The 22,723-nt window shown below is 39.2% G+C and overlaps 1 protein-coding gene across 2 annotated transcripts in view; it reads right to left on the minus strand.

Moving 5' to 3' along the window:
• The window catches only part of LOC131684685 (nuclear protein localization protein 4 homolog), an 87,074-nt gene extending 67,266 nt beyond the window's left edge, over positions 1 to 19,808 (minus strand). Inside the window, exons 1-6 of one of the 2 annotated variants that reach the window (XM_058967772.1) lie at positions 19,548 to 19,807; positions 18,911 to 19,054; positions 18,746 to 18,847; positions 18,491 to 18,687; positions 17,709 to 18,436; positions 17,485 to 17,645 (exon numbers count right to left, since the gene is read on the minus strand). In XM_058967772.1, coding sequence (XP_058823755.1) covers positions 17,485 to 17,645; positions 17,709 to 18,436; positions 18,491 to 18,687; positions 18,746 to 18,847; positions 18,911 to 19,054; positions 19,548 to 19,568 — 1,353 coding nt within the window. In that variant the 5' untranslated portion in view covers positions 19,569 to 19,807. Of the gene's footprint in view, positions 1 to 17,484; positions 17,646 to 17,708; positions 18,437 to 18,490; positions 18,688 to 18,745; positions 18,848 to 18,910; positions 19,055 to 19,547 lie in introns of both variants that reach the window. The other variant, XM_058967773.1, reaches the window with a different exon arrangement.
• Between the last annotated feature and the right edge of the window lie 2,915 nt (positions 19,809 to 22,723).

The following is a 22,723-nucleotide window of genomic DNA, read 5'->3' on the forward strand; positions in this document are numbered from 1 at the left end:
CGAACACCTCTGTGGTTGTTGGACAAATCGCCGCATGGATCTGTTAACATGCTGTGCTCAGATCGTTCCGAATTGATCGTTCTTTGATTCGTTCGTTGAGCTTCCGGGCATATTTCTAGACAGCGCCCTTAGCTGACAGTTGCTGTATGTATAGTCGAATGGCTAGACTAGGAGCGTTAAAATCACCGTTTATAAAGAATTTCGGCCGATTTCTTGTATGTTTTTGTAAGTCTTCTTTCAATTTGCTCGCAGCAAATACCAAGATCGGTTTCAACCTCGATACTCGAACTCTCTATCACCTTGGTGTCAAAAGACGGCAAGACGCGATGTTCGATTCTGCGATTAACCGCCATTATGATTCCTTCGCCGATTTCAGCAATTCGATCAAATCGATGAATGACAAAATTAGAGTTACTCTTCAATTTAACATTTAGTTTTAAAAAGGTTTCGGTCTCAACGGCTATATGCACCTTCAAAATATTCGTCACTTTAATCAAAATACAGATGAGACATTTAATTGAATTCTACTCCAACTAAACATCATCCAACCGCACGAACGGCACTATCCACCTACTCAGCAAGTCTACAAATAATTGCCCTTTTAAAAAAATAAAAATAAAAAAATAAAACAATCGCATTTCTCGCTGAATAAATATAAAATCGTAGTCGTTGAAGTTTTAAACCAATATTTTCTAGTGCATAGTAAATATCGATATGGGGTTCAAATACCAAATAGACAAGGAACGCAAATCGCTTCTAGCGCATGTACGGTGAAAATATATTAAAAATATATATGTAACAAACGACGATGAACTGAAAAGTACGCAAATAAATAGCCGAGTCAGCAACAGTTCCGAACTGAACGAAACTCCATCGCAGCGACCATTGTTTTTCTTAAACTGCGTACATTTTTATAAAACTAAGCAAAAACTACATCTTATAGAACGAAAAGGGATACAAACTACAGGGTGATACTGTTTATTTTTTTGTTTATTTTACCAAGTTACCATTTGTATGCAAAGCAAAACGATGGATCTTTTAAGCTAGAACATATTAAGCAGCAGGTGAAAGTTTGTACTGAAAATGTGAAACACAGATCGATGCCACCGACAGAAACAAGAACAAAAACTATTTCGTTGATGTTTACACCGCAATGCAATGAACGAAAAAAAATACAACAAAATGAACGTCATTTTAAATAATTACGGTACGCATAGATTCGATTGGTATAAAGATCTCTGTATCTGAATCGAAACCTCAAGTCAACAGTTGCGATTGGAACGCAATATATTCTTTAATCAACGGATTTGAATCAACCCATACTATGAATATAAAGTTAAATCAGAAAGAAAAGAAAGTACAATAACTAGCGGGAAAACGTAATTCACGCGGAATGATGACATGAAACGGGATAGGTTTAATGTGTAGCTTAAGCATATTTAATAAACAGTGAATGTACACACAACTCTATTTTACTGAACAGTAGAGGGCAGACAGAAAATTATAAAAACGACAAAAAAACAATGATGTGTTAGTGTTGCTAAAATCTATTTATATGAGCATCGCTGATAAAAATGAATACAAAAAAAAACGACTAAATCAACCCTTTATACGCGCAGAAAGATACCTATCATACAGAACACTTCAATCGTAATGTCAGTTATTACCTTCCTAACCAAGAACTCGTACAGAATCAAACAAAAACGACTTTTTGTAAACGAAACCATGAATAGTTAAACACACAGTGAAACACGCAGAAACTGAAGTATATCGCTAGGAATAGTTCTTGAAAGTGAAAGAAGAGACTGAATGTTTTAGAAAACGAATAAAAAAAACGAAGCTAAAAGTATCGTCGATAACCAAACCCGCAGGCTAACAATAGAAAAAATCCCAACAAAACGTAAAGTCTTAAATCGAGCACGGCTGCGCCGAAAGTCCACCAGTGGCCACGCGTATCCTTTGCACACACTCATACAAACATCTACCTACATTTGTTTATCTGGCGCCCTCGTGGTGTGCGTCTAATCGCATCGCGTAACGTCCGCCAACACATTTTAAAAAACAGAAAACCCTAGATTGAATTCGCAAACGTGCGACGAAACGTTTGTGAAATATTATTCCCTAACCGTACTAACCCAGTGTCAAAACGTTGTCATTTTACGAGCGTAATTACTCCGAACGATACAACCAACCGTATACTAGCACGACCCAATCGGATCATCACATAGGTAAGCAAACGTGTGCGCCAGGAATGACGTGGACCATCCCGAAAAATGGTCGGCGCCCGCCTGAATGGTTTACATTGATTAATCGAATACCTTTTGTTACCTTTTTTCTATTCTGTTCGAGCAACCACGAAACTAAATCTTGCATTCTGGCAACACTGATAGAACAACAAAAAAACTCAGAATTTCGTACTATGACGTCGTGATGGGAAAGAAACGCAAGGCCTTCCAAAATGGTACAAGATGGAGATAATCAAGCGGAACGATTTCGGTAGCGTAACGAACTTTCAATAAAACAAAAAAAACATATATTAATCGATATAATTGTTCAATGAAATTAAAATCTCAATTAAAAAAATAAAAACAATGTCGTTAGAATGATCGTCGTCAAAATTATGTTATCACAACAATCTGGCAACAACATGTATGAGGTTCAATTGAAAATAAAAAAACAAAAATACCAACAATATATCTAACACACTAGAGATCAGTAAACAGAAATATAGAGCAAACAATATACTATAGAACATGCTTAAAATTGATGTTGTATCGTATTATCGTATATCCTGCGAACATATATGTAAGCGTAGTGAAAATCTCGGAAAATCCGAATCAACAGTAGATACAGACTTGAAAAATCTTACAACCGATCAGAACATCAAATAATCACATAAGGTAACGTTGTAGGTTTAATCTTCTACGAAAAAAAACTGCAATTCTCACAAAAATACATAACCAATACACAACCACACGGCATAGCAAGAACAAAACAAAAAATGAACAAAATAAAGGAACGCAAACTGTACCTGGTGTTAGAGGAAGAAAAACAGCACATAATGTTTAACAAAATCTAGTGCATGGCAACAACTCGCAAGTTGTATGCGGAAGCAACTCGAAAGAAACTTATATATTTTTGTCGTCTTCTTCGAAACATAGAACATAAAGCAACAAATAAGCACGAGATGCGAAACCGAAAAAAGGATCTTTCATTAAACAGTAACAACAACCAAATAGTAACCCAAAGTTAATTAAAACATTCACCATTCGACAGTTTTACTCTGACGTAAGAAAATATAAGCTACATAATAACAGACCACTGACATATAGCAGAGCGCGAACAGAAGTCGCACGTCGATTTAGTCCCCCCTACACTTCGTGTATCGAAACGTAAATAAAGAAGAAAAAAAACAGAAAGAAAAGAATTGTAAGCGAACTTCAACTTCAACCAAAAATAGAACAAAAATAGACGAAACTCGAAAAAACCGCAAGAAAGAACGTTATTACAGATGTAATTAACAGGCATACAATCTATAAATATATTCTACCACGGAGAGTACAGAATGTATGTTAGTATGCATATTCCACGGCATGGAAGCGGATTGTTTAGCGAAAAATGAAGTCTCTCGATAACATAAAGATGCAATAAACAGCAGAAAAGGAGCCGGGTGATGTGTTTTACTAGAGTCCTTTTGGGTGGGAAGAAAGTTGTCAATGAATGTGGAGACATATTTCAATAGAAAGACGATCAAATTAAAAACTATATTTGTTCAAATCTAACTTTTATTGATTAAAAAAATTGAGCGCCCGTTACAATTATTTAAAAAAAATATTCCCCCCCCCCTCAAAACGATGAAAAAATGTGGGAACAAATAATATTCATTCTACTAACCAAAATAGAAAAACTCGGTCTATTAACTATTAACCAAGCAGACCAATTTGCTACGCAGAACAACATGAAACATGTTGTCGAATTTGATGACATTTTATACAGCATACCAACATACATAGACAATGACACTATTGAAGTTAAGCTACATGGTCTAGCACCGCGTACTAACCTCGCTTGGAGGAACTTCTTCCCAGGTCTCCGCAACGGAGTTCGTGTGGTGAGAATACGTCCGACAAAACTTATCCCCTCATGTCTGACCATCCAATGCGAATCACAAGGTGTTACATTTAATCAGTGAACATTTGTCACGTACCTTGGGCAGATTCCTACGTATCAGTTCTGTGATCAACTGCTACACCACCGATAAACCTGCTCGGAGGTTGCTAAAGAAATCCCATCTGTTACGACCAAGACCGATTCACAGTCGTCGTACGCTAAACCACAACAGCCGTTACGAACAGCGAAGTTACAATGATTGCACCAAATGCTTCAAAACCAAAAACCAACACCACCCAAAAAGAATCAGATGCCGATGAAGACCGATCTACAACATCCGACCATGAGCAACATGAACATAGGCGTGCACAGGCTATTCCATTAGGGGGGGGTCTAACGGCTTAAAAACATTTAGTTATGTTAAGCCTTCACAGTGGCGTAGCCAGAAATTTGGGGGGGGGGGGTTGATGAAAATCGTAAATATTTCGAAAAATTCCAAAATTTATTATGAGTTTGATAAATTATCGAAAATTTGGAAACATAGGCAGTCTAACAGATGTCTTTCCAGTCTACACACGAGAAGAATCAACATGGAACTGTTTTCAAACCTCTATAGATTATTTTCTTGTATAAAATGTCAATGAAGTCAAAGATTGCGATCTTTTAAAGTGGGATAAACGTTCGAAAAACTTTTCAACGTTCAGGATCACCTAATTTAATAATCCTTGACTTTGAAGGTTTGACGACTTCGAGAAGTTTTCCAACATAAAACAGCGCATATAAACATTTTGGTGATTAATTCTCATAGAGGTAATTATGGAGAATTAACTCTTCAAAAATAGCAAAAGACTTAGTGCCTTCCGCAAAGTTGTTAAACAATTTTGTTGAAAATATGAAGGCTACATGAATGCAGCATTTCGACTTAAATAAACATACTATATTTCTCCTTAGCGAAGAAAAAATTAGGTAAAACTATTTTTTCTGCACTAAGGAGAAAATTATTTAACCCTCAAGAAGGCAAGGCCCGGCTAGTTACAGTTCTCTAGTTTTATTTAACTTATAATTTGAAATTCAGATGATCGAGCGTTTTCGGGCCCTCGATTCTCTCACTGATAAAACGACAAAAAGAGGCTTACGATTTCATTGAGTCTTAGGAGCGATGCTTCTTTAAGTCACAATTTTGGCTTGCCTTTTTGAGGGTTAAAACAAAACATTGCGAACTGGGAACACAAAACCTATAACTAAATTAGTTAAGTAATTTGCGTTTCGATTTTATCTCATCAGAATCCGACAGTACAGTGACAGGACTAAGCTACCGACGAATTCATGCTAGCTCCAAAAAACGGAAACACTCTTTTTGTGTTTCTGGGCAAACCCATTTAAATATTTGGGAACTTTTTTTTTATTTCGATTATAGAGGTTTTAACCTTAAGGTCATTCGCCTCTTCGGGTTAGAGAAATCTTTTATGAAAAATTTCTAACCCTATGTGCGGGGTCGAGACTCGAACCCAGGTGCGCTGCGTACAAGGCAATCGAATTACCAATACGCTACGCCCACCCCATTTTGGGAACTTTTTTTTATAGCCAGTTCTCTTAAATGTATTTTTTTGTAAGATTCACCAAGACCTTGAATGCAATGTAAATTTATTGTTTATTAACCGCAGAAAACATTTTTCAAATACAGTATTATAAGAATAACTTGTTGTTGTTGTTTTTTACTACTATATTTCGATACTCTGAATATGTAGGATATTCATGTCTTCGAAAAAGTTGTTTGAAATAGCATTTTCGAAAACTTTGCTGGAGATATTAAGTCCCGACCCAAATTTGCGCGAAGAGTAAATTCTCTATAATTGTTTAGAGGAGGATTAACCGCCAAAATTATTTTATCAGAAGATGAGCATTTCACGTTTTGAAATTCTTCAATGTTACTTAACATCGAAATTTGACAGTTACGAATGAATGTGATCGTGACTGTTAAAAATGTATCGAGCATTGATTTTACTTTTCTTCATTATTCAAGCTCACAATTTGGCAACAAGTCCTAGTACCTAGTACACGAAATTTTAGTACGCAATTAACTTCAGCGCTCAAATATACATTATTAATAGCCATTAACTTGAAGTATATTGAAATATTTATTAATTCCAAACCTGCTTAGAGGCTATTCATATAGTTTATAATACAACAAAAATCAAATGCTCATAAAAACTGATCCTGACCTGCTAGAGAAAAACTAAACGTTATTTATCATCAACTTGTAACTAGTTTCCGAAATGTCATTCTTGTTATTAACCATATTAAATTTTTGTCTAAATTCTACGCAATCTAAAAAAATACATTTTCAGCGAATTTTGAAATGTATGCAAGTTTTCGGTGAGCAAGTATATAGACAATATACCTATTCAAACTTGGCTTCCTATTCGAAAAATTAACTCTAATCCACATTTTCGAGCATCTTTCCTAAAATTAGCTCATAATAATTCAGACAGTTATTTTATTTTACATTAAGTAATTTGACAACTATGGCTAAGAGATAAGTTACAAGATCCCCTTCCCACAATTTTCCAAAAGTCGTCATAACGCTTTAAACACGGTTCTCAATGTAATGATCAGAAAATATTTTTCCAAAAATATTTTATAGAATATTTTATTAAATTCGTTAGTATCAAATAATTTTTTTCAATCCAATTAATTTGGGGGGGGGGGGTTTGGGGTTCAACCCCCAAATTTACTCTGGCTACGCCACTGAGCCTTCATTATCAGTTGAATTTCTGGTAATGGTTCGATTGTAAAACAGTTATTATATATTGTTATTGAAATTTACGTTGTTTCATTTATTTCTTAAATGTAGAAACTGGGTTCTCCAAAAAGGTAACCAAAGTATTTCTGTACCTTATTATCATCCCATTTTAAGTAGACTTAAAAATTAACATTAAACATTGTCAACTTCTTCGAAACAAATTTCTCGTGGTCTTTGACGCAAAATAATAAATTATTAAAATTGATCATTTTTCAGTTCCACATAACTCGTAAACTATTGATGCATGGGATTTTTATTACGAATAATTAAAGCTGTGATTTCGTATGAGTTAACTGGAATTTTTTTTAAATATTTTTTTAACATTTGCCTTATGTATCCTGCAATAAGCAAAGCTAATTTGACGCTTTCAATTAAAAGTATGCTTTGGCATAAAACGTTATTAGAAGAAAATGATGCGTATTTATTGTACTTTAAAGATACATTGCACAGTGATCCCCCATAGTCCAATAATAAAAAAAATCGGCGAAAGCGTGTTTTTATCTCGCGTTTATATCGATCGGATCATTACAACTTGAGTTATATTAATTTATTGGACGCTACTTTTTGAAACACATGTCGGTACGGAATATTCGAGGTACGGCTCACTCCACTTCGTACCACAACGATGTTCTCGGATTTTTCGAGAAAGCTCGTTGCGATTCATACCATATCCGTAGTTCCATTTCACAAATAAATTTGAAGTCGTGAACTGTTGCTCTGTTTTAAAATTGCCATAATAAGGGTATTTTTATTTATGCGAAAAGCTTTATTTTAACGGTGGCTAAAACACTTTGTATTCTTAAATTTTTTTAGGGAAACATTCACAATTTTGTCGTGAGCTTGCTATTATAATCACGAACAACATTCCAAAATTGAAGATTGGGCTGTGATTTGATTCACGAGATATCATGCTCACTAGAAACGATATCAAAATATTGGCGTTCAAACACAAAAGCTGCAGCTTCGAGAATTTTCAATAAAAAATCATGTTTTTTGTAAGTACATCAGAATATGTACTATTTGATACTCGAAAAAATGTTAGGGCGAAAAATAATGATAATTTAATATGAATGATTAGTGAAATAAGAATGGCCAAAATTTTCAAAAGAAATATAGTTTAGTATCGATATTTGCATTGCATATATTTATGACCGCCTGTTTTGAGAAATGGAACCACCGTGTATTGTGGGTTTTTACGGTTTTTATTCGTCTCGAATGAAAATTTGAACTTTGGGCTTGATACCTGCCTTTAATTTCTGCACAAGCTGTTGGTCAACACCTCTGGCTGCTTTTATCCAGCCATCCCTGCTGCCTAACTCAACGTTAACCAGCTGTTTACTGGGTTGCATCGCAGGGTTAAATTATTTTAACTTGCTATCATGTAAAAAATGCTGTACTATTCTGTACTTTTGTTACAAAAATCTGTAATCTGTGCCGTGCAGAATCTGTACCAAAAATGCTTCAAAAATCTGTACCTTTCCAGATAAATCTGTACTTTTGGCATCACTGGATTCCGGAGAACACGGATATGTTCAGAACTACGCAGAAGAAATGCATCGATGAAGATAGCTACCCCGATAACTGAAAGTGATAAATGCTGGTGTTACTGCCAAAACAAAACTTCCCGGATAGTTCAGCGTATAGGCCAATAAGGGACCATTCATAAATTATGTAACGCAAAAATTGCCCAAAATTGACTCCCCCCTCCCCCCATGTAACAAATTTCTTTATCCCCCCTCCCCTATTACGTAACAAATTCCCTGAAATTTTTTTTTCTTCGGTGAAAACATGTTACGTAACGATCTAGCTTACTCCCCCTCACCCATATGTCACAATATGTAACAACTTGTCGACCTCCCTCCTCCCTAAAAGAGTTACGTAATTTATGAATGGTCCCTAAGGCTTTTGGATTCGGTAGGAAAACTGTTAGAAAGAGTAATCCTGAAGACGCTTACGAAGTACACGGAGAGTGAGAACAGCCTGTCACACATGTAGTTCGGCTTCCGTCAATGCTGGTCTACACTGCATGATGTAGGAACAGTTCTGGAAGTTGCAGGAGCAGCACAGAAAAAATAGAAGCGGATATCCTTACCTTAGACGTGAATGATACTTTCAACAGTGCTAGCTGAGAAGCAATCGCCCCATCATATCGTTGGAGGCGATCTGCGTTATTTCCAGAATGATTCCCGTTGTATTGCTACTGGAGGAGAATCAGGAGTGCTGTAGGAATAGACATCAGAGGAGTCCGACGAAGAACGCGGTTTGACACAATGAGGAGGTGGTAAGGGGATGTGACAACGCGGCAAATGGCAGATGAACACACCGACTGATCCCGAACGTGTCCATGTGGATGAACAGGAAGCACGGAGAGGTTCACTTCTTCCATCTCATGTCATTTCTGTCGGGCCATGGATGCTACAGAAATTACCTGCACAGATTCGGGCATGCGGAGGCCCCCTATCTGTCCGGAGTGCACAGAGGTGAAAGAGACACCGGAACAGGTTGTTTTTGACTGCCCACGGTTTGACTCAAGACAAAGCGCAATGTTTGCTATCAGCGGGGCAGACATTAGCTCATCTTCCACAGAATGGTCTGCGACTAGAATACCTGGAATGTCATTAACGGAGCCATTGTGCAAATCATGTCGGCTCTACAGCGAAAATCCCGGGATGATCAAACGAGTGGTTGAATGGGTATTGCCTCGCGCTTCCACCGCCGGGGACTAGCTCTTGTTGTTCGCGTTGATGCACCGGAAGCGGGTCGTCGAGACGTGCACTCTACCCGAATCGCAGGATCGACATTGGCACCCTACCATGAAGCTGAGTGAGTCGCGTGAAGCGCCAGCTAACCGGAAACTACTAGTTGATCCGTTGAGTAGGATAAGTTCAGCGCTTTCAACTATCCTAATAGATCGCGACAAAAGTGGGAGCAAAATAACTCACGCAACGGGTATCGGGAGAAATTCCGCTGCCGAAGAACTCTCAATTGGGGTAGAGTAGATTCACCGCCGAGGATTATCCGAGTAGATCGTGACAAAGTTAAGAGCTAAATGGTTCGGGGAAACGTGAGCCACATGACCCCCATCCTCAGTTCAGAAAAACAAAATATTGGGGCATCTCTTTTAAAAAAATAGCATGCGCTTCGCAATGGTTCACTATAAAGTTCTGAACATTATTTGAACGAACTGAATGAATTAAAAACCATACTTCATTTTATGTAAGTTAATATTGCTGCGCCAATAGGATCCAATGGTAAGCTTAATATTATATTTGAACCCTCTTCACCAACGCGATTTTATGTTGTCACCTCTATGGAAACTGGAACCAATATTTTATTACACCAACAAAGGGTATTCTTGTATATGTAGATGTGAGTTAACTGGAAAATTCATTTATTAGCGCCTTCAAGACTTTGCAGTCCCAAATTTAGGAGCCTCTAGTTTTCTAAATTTTCAACCGAATCCAACCAAACCAATTGCAAATGATGGTAGAAATGTTTAATCATCGTTAACTATACATGACTTGACAAATGGACAAATAATCGGCTCCTGATTTACAATTAAAACAAATAGGCCTGTATGTAGCCATTTGGGATCATACTGGCTAGTTTTAAGCGTACTGAAACCGCTTCCGGGAGATCTTGTAGACGACATGCAACCATGCTGAACTGTAGATCAAACTACAGTGATCTCAATCTATTTCCAACAATTATCGTAAACGACCGAGGTATCTTGAATCTAATTCCGGAGGTTATTATTAGGGGAAATGCACCCAATAGCGCAAGCAGCGTGAAATATTTAATCCTGAATATAGTTGTAATCTAGCATATCAAATTACATAACCTCTACGAACCGTTCCATAGCTTCTGATATCAGAATAAATTGACATGTTCCCCGCAATATTCTAAAATTTGTGGCATTTCATAATTTTCCGAATGGGAATGATCCACACCAGGTAGATGAAGTTATCTACAAGAACAACGGGTAACATTTTGTTGGTCGTGGTAACATTAAGGTTAAGATCCAACGTATAGGGAAGATGGGGCTGTCAAGGTGCGATTACAGGACCTGCCTTTGGGTACACCTGATAGCGTAATACAGAATTTTGTCGCAATACGGTGGAGTAGATGTTTTTTAATGGAGTTTCTTCCCTATCATTCGATCTATTCGTGACATAGTGTAACATACGACTCCCTATGAACAGATCACGCTGTGCAGCTACGTCCAATAAATGGCAAGTTCTGCGAACAATCTGCACACTATGGAAAAACGTGCGCGCAAACGTCTAAAAAACATAAAATACAACAAAACCAAACATCTAGAATTCAACACCAAAAGTTAAATCACAGACAATTGTTCAACAAGCAACGACGGTTAAGCCATTAACGAATATTGAATCCACCGTGATATTTGACGAAAAACAACACACGGCGTTTTTCAAGACAACAGCAGCTGATAGTATGGACAAAAGCTACGATCAAAGAAGCATACCGCCTAGGAAAAGAATCTTTGCTCGCACCGGTTAATTGCATGCTTTTTGCATTGCATGTACAATGTTACACATTGTACTTTTTATTATGTATTTTTGCAAGCATATAAAAAGTCTACGATTTCTTTAAGCTCACATATCGACCCGTTTCAAAGAAATGATCTGGAAAAGGAAATGTTTTACTACAAATACCAGTTTTAATTATGCGATAATTAATCCACAGCGAAAATGTATGTCGGAAATCCAAGCTCATTAAGTTTGTTCAATAAGCCACCGGCGACAACATTCCGCCACCTTGAAAACATCTGCATACACTCAATCACATAATCTCTATTTGGATTAACGATGAGCACAGCTGTCGATTGTTAAGCATTGCGTGTACTTAGTTCGTGATATATGACGTTGCCAAAAGCACCTTCAAGATCCAGAAAAAAATTCAAGATTGACTACATCTGCGTAAAAGCTTTTTTAATGCTATAGACAACATTGTGCAACAGCGGGTAGTAGACTTTCACAGCTGATATGCAAGTTGCATTGCATGAGGCGGGTGCTCGCCTAAGTTAATATTCCGAATGTAGTGGTCGACATTCCACTGATTTAGGAAGCAAAGAGATCAGACTGATCGTTCTAAAGCTCTTTACCTCTTTATAGGTAACCCGGCTAGCTTTTGGAACAAATTTCACAACTATTTGCCGCCACGCCAATAAATGTATCCTGTTGCAAGGCTACAAGTAATTCAAAAGAAAATTGCTCGTCTTCTTTTTGAAGTATAACTGGAATAACGCTTCCTTTTCCCGGAGACTTGTACGGAAACAAATTCAAGTACTCTTTTGATCGATTTGGTTGTCACGATTCCACAAGAAAAACTTTAAGGATCAGGGCTAAATACCTGAAAAGAATTTAAGGGAATTCGTCTGTGTGTGACAGTTAAGCACTTCATCTTCACCAGACGAGTATTCACCATTAGTTGTTTGAGTTTAACTGATATGAAAGTCTTTCGATCTCGATAGTAATGTATGTAATCTGCCAGCCTCTATGAGACATTTGCGGAGACTTTCCAACCACGTCGTTTGGAGGATCAAAAGAGCAGTTCGCAACTCCTCTCGGCGTCTGCGATTCCAAGCAGGAATGCCACAGCTGTTTGAGGTGATCTTTGAGGTGAATCTTTTTACAATCTATGAAGCCTAAAACATCTGTGAATATAGAAAACTCTGTGATTGTGGCAACCCTGATTCCAAGCTCTTCTATGTAACGCTGTAGAGCCTAGCATGTATCGCTTGCGACCAAGGGGTTTCACAAGTTTTCTCTTCCCAATCACTTGAAGATTCAACCATTGGAAAATATCTATGAAACCCTGATACGAATAGCAAAAAATCGAACGTCAAATGCAGCCAGAGGGTATTGTCAAATGCAGCCAGTCCATTTAAAATATGTGATGCAGGAAGAGTGGCTATGCAAGACGAAAGACAAAACGAACAGAGGTCCGCCTGGATCTTCAAGCCAGCTTTCGAGCTCTACCAAATAACTCTCTCCTGTGATTACCATTCAGGAGAAACAACTATGGTCGCTAGAGCACAGTTACAGGATTTCAGCGCATTTTTAACCCCTTCATGCCCATGTTGTTTATAAACTACATCGTTTTAAACTGCTATTAGTTTTGGTTTAGGCAAAATTTGCTCACAAAAACAAGCAACGCGAATAAATGTGATTATTACCTTCCATTTGAGCACTAATAGTTACAGGTATTAGCTCTGTAGCGGAAGCTACTGCAGTTAGTTTGATTGGATTTCGATGGATCAGTGCTGCCAGGGACAGCTTACGTTGACGACGGAAAATGAAATTTTGGTATATCTTTGCTGTTTTGCAATATTATTGAAAACTGACAAAAACCAATCAACTTCGAATATCTTTGACTACGTTTTACACGCAATTCGACTATTGTGAAAATTCTAAGAAAATTGAATTAAGCATTGGAATGTAAAAATTGAGCGGTTTCTAGCACTGCGAGGCAAGCACCAAACTTTTCGATAAAAAGTTTTTCTTGTTTCTTGACCCTACCAATTTCGAGAAAAAGTAGTTTTGGAACCCTAAATGAACGGGAAAAAAATTGGGCACGAAAGGGTTAACAGTGTGACGACTTTCAATTGACGAGGAATACCATTAAAGTTAAGTTTGTATTTCTCCTTATAAGTGTACCTAGTCTAATGCTGATTCCGTTTAAATCACTCTAGGTCACTCTAGGTTCGCTCAAAACAGTCACTTGTATATGGACTGCGAAAACACTGGAGCGACCCTAGAGCGACTCGAATACAAAACCGAAATAAATATAAGAAAATATCATTGGAGTCAAGTGGCCTGTTGGTATATACGTCAAATTTGCATGGTACTATCTGTGGCTTTCGTCAAAATCAGCCCCCTGTCAAGGACGACGTGTCTGTACCGCCAGCATCACTGCCATGAAAGGCAAAACATTGATTTTGAACCGAATGATTAGAAGCTGTATTTAGTTACAAAATGTCGATTTTCTAAATGATATGATATTAAATCATCCCACAAGATGCAAAACGTCGTGTGGAATGCTCGAATATCGAGCATAGTGCCGAACATAATTCTAGAGAAAATTTTCAATAGGACGTAAGTAACAATGAGAGATTCTCTTTGAGGTCTTTCTCTTCTGTTCATTACTCGGCCATTTCAACATTTACTACTCTACTCTTTACATTATATTGTAGTAAAAACCGTCGGCTTTCGATATGTACTGGAAAATTAGTACAAAGTGTTGTAATGACGTCGTAATAAACGAAAGAGAAAGTAAACAAAGAGAGGCTCTCAATGTTACTTACGTCCTATTGAAAATTTTCTCTAGAATTCTTTGTTTGGGGCTTTATAGCTATAACGCCCCATATATGTAGGACGCTGTCAAACTCCATATGATGGTATAGGGTTGCCAGGGGGCTGGTCAAAATTAACCAAAATAACCAAGCTAGAAAAAACTAGGCATTCAAGAACAACTTTGCTGGTTTACGTTACACATTCTCGATGAAAGGCAATTCCAAATCAGCAATAAGAAATGTCTATCAACACCATTCCTCGCTATATCCGATATCTCGTAAGCGAGCCATCCTAACCCAGTAACATTTCAGCTCTATGTTGATGATGTCAATATCAAATTACCAGGACCTCGTTTTCTTTCGCCAAAGACATGAATATTTTTCGACGTATACGGGATACTCCTGATGTCGAATCTTTTCAGAATGAACTGGACAGCTTTAATACGTGGTGCGATCTAAACAGAATGGTTTTATATTGGAGAAAATGACCAATTGTCACGATCGCGCGAAAACATTATCCGATCCAGTTCAACTAGCATTTGTTCGACTCGAGCATTCCAATACGCTCGCACGTCAAGGGTCTCAGATTCATCATTGATTCGGCATTATTTTTTTAAACCACATACTTCATATAGCTAAGGCATTAAAACAGCTGCGGTTCATCCGTATGCGTTTGATCAATAATCTAGAAAAAGAACCGGACAAAATGTCTCTAGATGTTTGTTGATGAAACGCTGGCCTGAACGTATTTGTGGTATTGACTGAATTTCTTCTTTCGGAATTGCCGATTAACAGTATTTTTTTAGATTATAGAGGTTTTAACCTTAAGGTCATTCGCCTCTTCGGGTTAGAAAAATTTCTTATGAAAAATTGCTAACCCTATGTGCGGGGTTGGGACTCGAACCCAGGTGCGCTGCGTACAAGGCAATCGATTTACCAACTACGTTACGCCCACCCCCGATTAACAGTATGTATCAAGCCCTTGTATTAAATGGAAATTTGCCGGTGACACAACTGAAGGAGCTTTTCTCAAATAAACCCAGCATCTGTTCACCGACAGCTATTCCGAATGAACAGCTCCAATAGTAGATGTGCGGAAAGTACTCTTTGCCAACATATGACGAAATTTTCACTTTTTTGGCAGGAGAAAAAGTCTACAGTATTTTCAATATGCGTAATGGGTAATTGCTTTTAAATGTTGCTGAGGAATCAAGAAAATTTAAACCATTAATACGCATAAAGAATTATATCAATTCAACCGACTTTCACCTGGAATCAGTTCGGCGCTGGAGGCATTTCAACGGGCAATCGACACCATACTGGTTGAAGTACCTGGAGTAAAGGCTTATTTAGAAGATATCGTAGTCAGTGGAAAAATCTCAGACGAACATGACCGTAACTTAGAAGTAGTCTTGCAGCTGGACTTCGTCTAATTAAAAAAATGTCGCTTCTAAACTCATTCCGCAAAGTACCTAAGACACATTGTAGAACATACCGGAACTCGAAGATCTATTCGAGTGCTGTTTGTCTGAGGGACAAGACAAAAGCTATCGCCGAAATGCCTGCACCAAACGATTTTGCGTCTTTATGATAATTTCTGGGCACAATCAACAAGTGCATTCCTCATATGAGAAATCTTCGTTACCTTCTCGACAATCTACTGAGAGCGTCCCATTCTAAAATTTACCTGGACAGATGAATGCCAATGCAGCTTGGAATCGTTCAAAAAGATTCTACTACTTTAAATATCAGAATGATGGACGCTGGAACTGATATTGATATGGTATTGCATTAATCAAAACCTTCATTCAGTGTGGAATGTCATTATGAAAAGTCAGGATTAACAAGGAAATCCAGTCGTTCTTTGCAATTAGAGAGTCACTATCAATCGTACAAGGATGTGTTCCTTGCGGTAATCGTGTCGTCGTACCATTCTAAGTTATCATTCTAAGGTTCTGAAACAGCAACTGCCCATTCGGGTATCGAACGCATGAAAACTCTAGGAAGATGTGTGTATTAGCCAAAAATGGATGCGGATATTAGCAGTCCAAAGCGCCTGCTCGTGCCGCTCCCCAGCCCTGGTCAGCTCCTAGTAAACTATTTCAACAAATGTACGTAGATTATACTGGACCGTACCACGATCAAGAATTTTTGGTCGTAATCAATTCTTATACAAAATGGTTGGAAGTTTTCCCTACCGAGTCTAGCACAAAAACTGCGACCATTTCTATTGTGCGAAATATTTTCGGTCGATTTGGAATGCCAAGACCACTAGTTACAGACTATGACCGCCAATTCACTGTGAAGACATCCATGTCCATCTGTACCTGTAACGGAATTCAGCGTTTTGGAATATCACCGTATTATTCCCAATCAGGTGGGCTGGTGGAAAGATTCGTTGACACGTGTAAAAGAACCCTCTTGAAAATTCACGATAAGGGAAGAGATCTACATGCAGATTTGAATTCGTTTTTGGTAAACTATCGAATTATGCCAAACAAAAGCGCTCACGAAGGTATGTTACCCTCAGCTGCCGCTCCCGATAGTTAAGATGCGAGGATTTAAAATCGGTGATCTAGTGTACGCCAAAGAATACATTGATTTGAAAACGATGGCTATTAAGAAGTAATCTCCTGATACCCATTTCTTCTCGGGAGTGTTACTTACAAAGTAGAAGAGTAAGCTTGCTATAGTATCACATTTGAATCACATGCGACGAAAATTCTCGGATATTTTTCCTTTACTCGATCAGCCCCAACAATCTAGGAATTCGGTTATTTTTCGGCCTCGTGAACATGTGCAAGCGATTTTTTGCATATGCAACAGACATGAAAACGACTCGGCGAGGTTTCATAGTGAGAAACAAGAATAGCAGCGTACGCTTCGAAGGGACCGAAGAAGCGCCATTTACACACGGTGCAAATAAGTCATACCTCTAGCCCTGGCGATAGACGTTTCAAAATTAATCCGTGTGTGCCATATTGCAACCGACATAAATGAACCCTGGCAACCTCTAGAGCTAGCCGCAAAATTAATTTTAGCTGCTCAGTGTAATTACTCCATATTTCAAAGGAAAATTATTGCTGAAAGTCGGCAACAATAGTTCATTCCCAGGAAACGAAAATGCGACTGGACTGGTTAAAATAAATGCATGTCACTTGTTTTATCGACGAAAATTTTGCGTAGGTGTTGATATGGTCTGCCCTGAGTAGCGCAACCCATCAGCCGTACTGTAAGAAAACTCACCACTTACCTTGTAATATACATCCGGGACGTACTGCTTATCTGTAGACTCACGTATATATCCCAGCTCGGATGCGTCTTTAGTAGGAATGAGACAATTGTCCCGAACCAGTGCCATGCATTGTGCCGAAACTGCGTAGCCTTCCATGTGCACTTGCTTTTTGTCATCACCTAAAAAGGAGCAATGTTATATTTTCCAGTCTACTCAACTACCTTCCGTTGACCGTAACCTACCAGTTACACAAACAGTGGTAAACTTCGATCCAAAGTACCCATTGGACGCATATTTGCAGCGATTGGGATATTTGTTCTGCAAGTGACCAGCTAGTATGCACTCATGAGCGGTCAAAAAGTGTGTCTTAATGTTACGCACATGCTTTACCGTGCCAGCAGCAGCATTCTCCGCCAGTAGGTCAGTAAAAATCCACCCGACACGACGCAGTCCTAGCTGTCGGGCCAGTTCATCCACTTCGACCTCGTGTTCATCATCCAACAGTCGAATCGAGTCGCGATTGCTTTCCTGTGGCGGCTCATATATTGCTGCAACGCGTGCCCTGATACCCAGCGGAACATCCGGATGAATTTCATAGGTACCAAAAATCATGCCAATACGTTGGTGACCTGTGGTGCGCCAATAGTTCAAAAATCGCTCCACAATGCCCGTATTTTCAAACATCACATTATCAACGTGCCGATACGTTTGTCGATTCAGCGTAATTGCCGAAGGCTGGCACTTGGAGCAAACACCTTTGGGCCACGGCGGATGATCGCGGCAGCCGGTTTTAATCTTACAATTGAGATCTTCCAGAGCTACAAACTTACCGCGGTCGACGCCGGAAGTGAGCTTCTTCAAGTACGTGTGAAAGGAGTAGTGTTTAATTTTCTGCTCCTTGAGGTAGGACTCGTCCCATGGCTCCAGTGGGGAGCAATGAACGCAGCAACCATTAGAGTTATGGCGGCATCTGTAAGAGAAGCATTTGCAATAACATACGAGTTATTTACTTGCAGATACCTACAGCTTTTCGTCTCGCTTTCTTTGAATACGTCCATCTAGCTTGTATAATTCAATATCAACGGAATCTTCGCTATTCGAAGGTACTGTGGTAGCGGAACCTGCGCTAGTACCGGGAGTGGCTTCGCGACTTGAACTAGCCGTCCCACCCATCGTGAAACTGCTCGTTGATGCGACAGAAGATGTAGAAGCACTTCTTTCCTGAAATATGATTTTTGTCGTTAAGAAAAAACATTTAATTCAAGCAAGAGTATCTTACATGTCCCTTTGAGGTTGAAGGTCCTGAGATGTTTTTTAGGTAAACCATATCACCATGCTTTAGACCAATTTCTTTCAATGTTTGAGAACGACTGGATATGAGCTGCAAGCAATGATCGCGGTTAGATTTTAATCTACATATTGATTTGAATACTATGATAAATACCTCTTTGCTACAATTTCTTTCCTTGTACAAAGCAAACCCATCGTTAGCACAGCTGGTGTGAACAAGATCGTACAGTTCCCGCAAGGTTCCATTTTGATTAATTTCCACTCGTTTGGTACCTTCAGCGGACTGAATCCGAAGTACCTACAGGTAAAAATGGTTGCTTGATATGTCAAACTTGACTGGTAAATACATCCTTCCTAAGACGAATGTTGTTCTATTAAGTGGTTGTAGCCGACCGAAAATAATTAATAATTTCATAACACAATATTATAAAGATTATGAAAAATTATAATCAAATTTTTATTTAGAAAGTCAACTATGGCAACACTGAAAGCAACAGAAAACAAAACAGCCATCGAGGATGACGTTTAGTGCATCGTATTTTGATAGAGGTTAGCTCTGGCCGTCCGGAACTAAAGTAACCAAACCGATACCGGTTTCGTAAACCTTTCCAAGATTGAAGTATGACTTCAATGACTTAGAAACGATTCCTTTGGAAATATATTTCGTCATATTCGACCGTACAGCATCTTCGTCGTCAAAATGACAATATCATCCGGTACGTCATTACCCCTTCTCTTTTTGTGATAAAGGACAAGGAAAAACAATATTCTGAGCGGAGGCCTATACTCACAATTTTACTTGCTTTGGACATCTTTGTTCTTCTTGCTGGTCACACAATCCGGTCCAATCTGGCCCACCTGCCTCAATCTAGAAATCCGGCGGGCTTATATAAGCAACGTTAGGTGCACCCGGTTGTGTACGGTAATCTACTATGGTCAACGGAGACTCGGTGAAGAAATACACTCGCGTAAACCCGAATTCACGATAACTCTACCGCACTACACAATATTCAACTGCTGCTGCTGTGAGGTTGCGAAAAAATTACCAACAAAAGCAAATGTGACTGACGTACGTATTCGATTAATGTGCAGCTGTCAAAATTCAGCGACTTTCGCGGAATCAATAGCGGAGGGGTGTGTGGATGGAAACAGGGCCAACTTTCCAAAATGTAGTTTCGTTTCTAAACCGCATTGAAAACAAAAAAGATTTTTTTTTCTATCATCATGATATAACTCGATTTAAAAATTTACAAACTAAATAAGGTAAACCGGAAAATGATTGAGTTTTAAGCATAAAATCTTACTTTTTCTAAGAGAGTTTCATACATATTTCCATCAGAGTACATCCGAGTCAAAAAGGATTTGCTTCTTAACGGGTTTAACTGTGATGCGCTAATTCCTTTTCTATTTGCTGGCAAATAGAAGGTTATCTGAAATCTAGGGGCAGCCCTAATAAAAAAAATTATACACGAAATTTAACCCATATAGTCCAACGATTCCACATATTGTTTGGATTATACCCTGAACAGGTCGTTAGGCTCTTGAATCATAAGATGTTTATTAGGGAGATTACTCGAGGAATAAATAAATTTGCATCAAATTAGAAAAAATCTCGACAAACATTTAGACAAGAGGTGACAATCGGCTTTTTATTTTTTCTTCGTTGTTCTTCTTTTCGCGCATTTTTGTGGCAGCAGAAATGCAGCAACCGTTTCTGGTATAAAATTTCGCCTTGCGGTTATAAACGGTTATAACATTCCTCTGTCACGCCACGATGTATCAATAGCGATAGGTACCAGCAATCTACGCTACGCTACGACCCTCCCATCTCGGCATGGGCAGACCAAATACAAATTATTGAAGATTGAAGAAGGTTGCTACCAGCAACCACAGGGCGGAACTGACCAGCGCTGATAGGCAACCCAACGTCAGCTCAACCTCGGTGCCTCTGTTCATTTCACGTCGAAAATGCAAACGAATAACAGCCCGAATAGAAATGAACAGTAACAAAACCATGATTTTCACTGTGACAGTACAGTAATTTTACAATAATTTACAGTAAGTTTTAGTGTCATGCTACAATACAAAAACAATAAACTTTAACGTTTTTACAGTAAATTTCAATGTAAAATAGACTGTTACAGTAAAAATGGGGGGTGGTTATGTATCTTAACATTAAAAGAATTGATTTTTCTCAATGCATTATTTTATCGAAAACAGTAATATTTAATGTGAATTTACTATATCAGTTTTTTGCTGAACAGTAAAATTTATTGTTACATGAAATTTTATCGTAAATCTATTGCGAGAACTCTGCATCGAACAATGTTGAAACAGTAATAACTATAATATTTATTGTTTTATGATTGTTTGTAGGGTAAATGCTATTGTAAAATTCTATCCGGGAGCGCGACAAATTAGTCATGCTTGTCGTCTGTTGCTCGGCGCGCCATATTCTCTGCAACCTGCAGGCAATCTGAGTGGTTGCAGTCGAGACTGCGTTCCACTTCTCCACCGCTTGGCACATCCTCTGTATAAGGGTATCAGGGGTTGTGTCCCAGCCGCAGACGTCTAGCATAGCTCCTCTTTTGACGTCGAAATGGGGACATACGAATAGTATGTGTTCCGCAGTTTCGTCAACATCTGGGTAGTCTGGGCAGACTCGGGCCTCCGCGTGCCCAAACCTGTGGAGATACTGTCGGAAACAGTCATGGCCTGACAGTAAACTTCCCCATGGGATCTACCCACCCAGCTGGACATGTTAGGTATCAGACGGTGGGTCCGCCTACCTCTCGAGTAGTTATCCCATTCGCGCTGCCATCTGGCGACCGAGGTCACCTTGGTGCGCTCGCGGATTCCCCTATTGCCACGCAATTCAAAAACTAACTCTTTGTCTTCCCGGATGACCAGCCCGACTGGCATCATGCTTGCTATCACAGATATCACTCTGAGACACATCAAGCGGTAGGTGCTCTCCAGTTTTTCAAGGTAATTGGTTACTTCCAGTGCTCTCGCCCAGGAAGGTCCCCCGTACCTAAGGATAGATACGGCAACACCTGCCAGTAACCTACGTCTACTGGCGCACACCTTAGAGCTGTTGGACATCATCTTCGATAATGCCACAACAGCCGTCGAAGCCTTCTTGCACGCATAGTCGACAGGTCAGCTTGTCGTCTATGATGACCCCATGAATCTTCAGACTCCGCTTTGAAGTTATCGCGATTTCTCCCGCTAGGATAACTGCTTGTTGTACCGACTTACTCCGTCTTATGCTGGGCGAGTTCTAGGCCTCTCGCACTCATCCATTCCGCCACCGTGTCAATTGCGTGTGCCACTGTTAGTTCTACCTCAGGGATTGACTCCCCGTAGACCGCCAGGGTTACATCATCGGCGAAGCCGACGATCCTCACACCAGGAGGGAATTTTAGTCTCAGAGCCCCGTCATACATAAGGTTCCATAGTACCGGGCCCGGGATCGAACCTTGCGGGACTCCTGCGGTAATAGGAACACTTCTCTGACCGGCATCGGTCTCGTATAATAGTACACGGTTCTGGAAGTAGCTTTCCAAGATCTGGTACAGGCCCACCGGCGGACTAAGCTGGTGTAACGAGAGCGGAATGACATCCCAGTTTGCGCTAGTGAATGCATATTTTATTCCATATAAACTTTGAAATTTTTGGAGGGTCCGTAGACACAACCGATCGGTACCAAAATTTGCACAATTACTAAGGGTCATAAAAGGAATCAGTAGAGCCTGGTGGAGCTAAAAGTCAAAAATTGAACCAGTCTAATGCACACATCACATCAAGTGTCACTCATGCACAATATCGAATACCTCGCCTTTTTCGATGGATCGCTATCTCGGCGGTCCTCACCACTGAGTTAATAGTGTAGACTTGCCCTTTCGAAAACCAAACTGATTACTTTACAGGCCATCCGTACCTTCTGCGTACGGAGTTAACCTGT

Source organism: Topomyia yanbarensis, chromosome 2 (assembly GCF_030247195.1).
Source record: "Topomyia yanbarensis strain Yona2022 chromosome 2, ASM3024719v1, whole genome shotgun sequence".
Taxonomy (NCBI): Eukaryota; Metazoa; Arthropoda; class Insecta; order Diptera; family Culicidae; genus Topomyia; species Topomyia yanbarensis.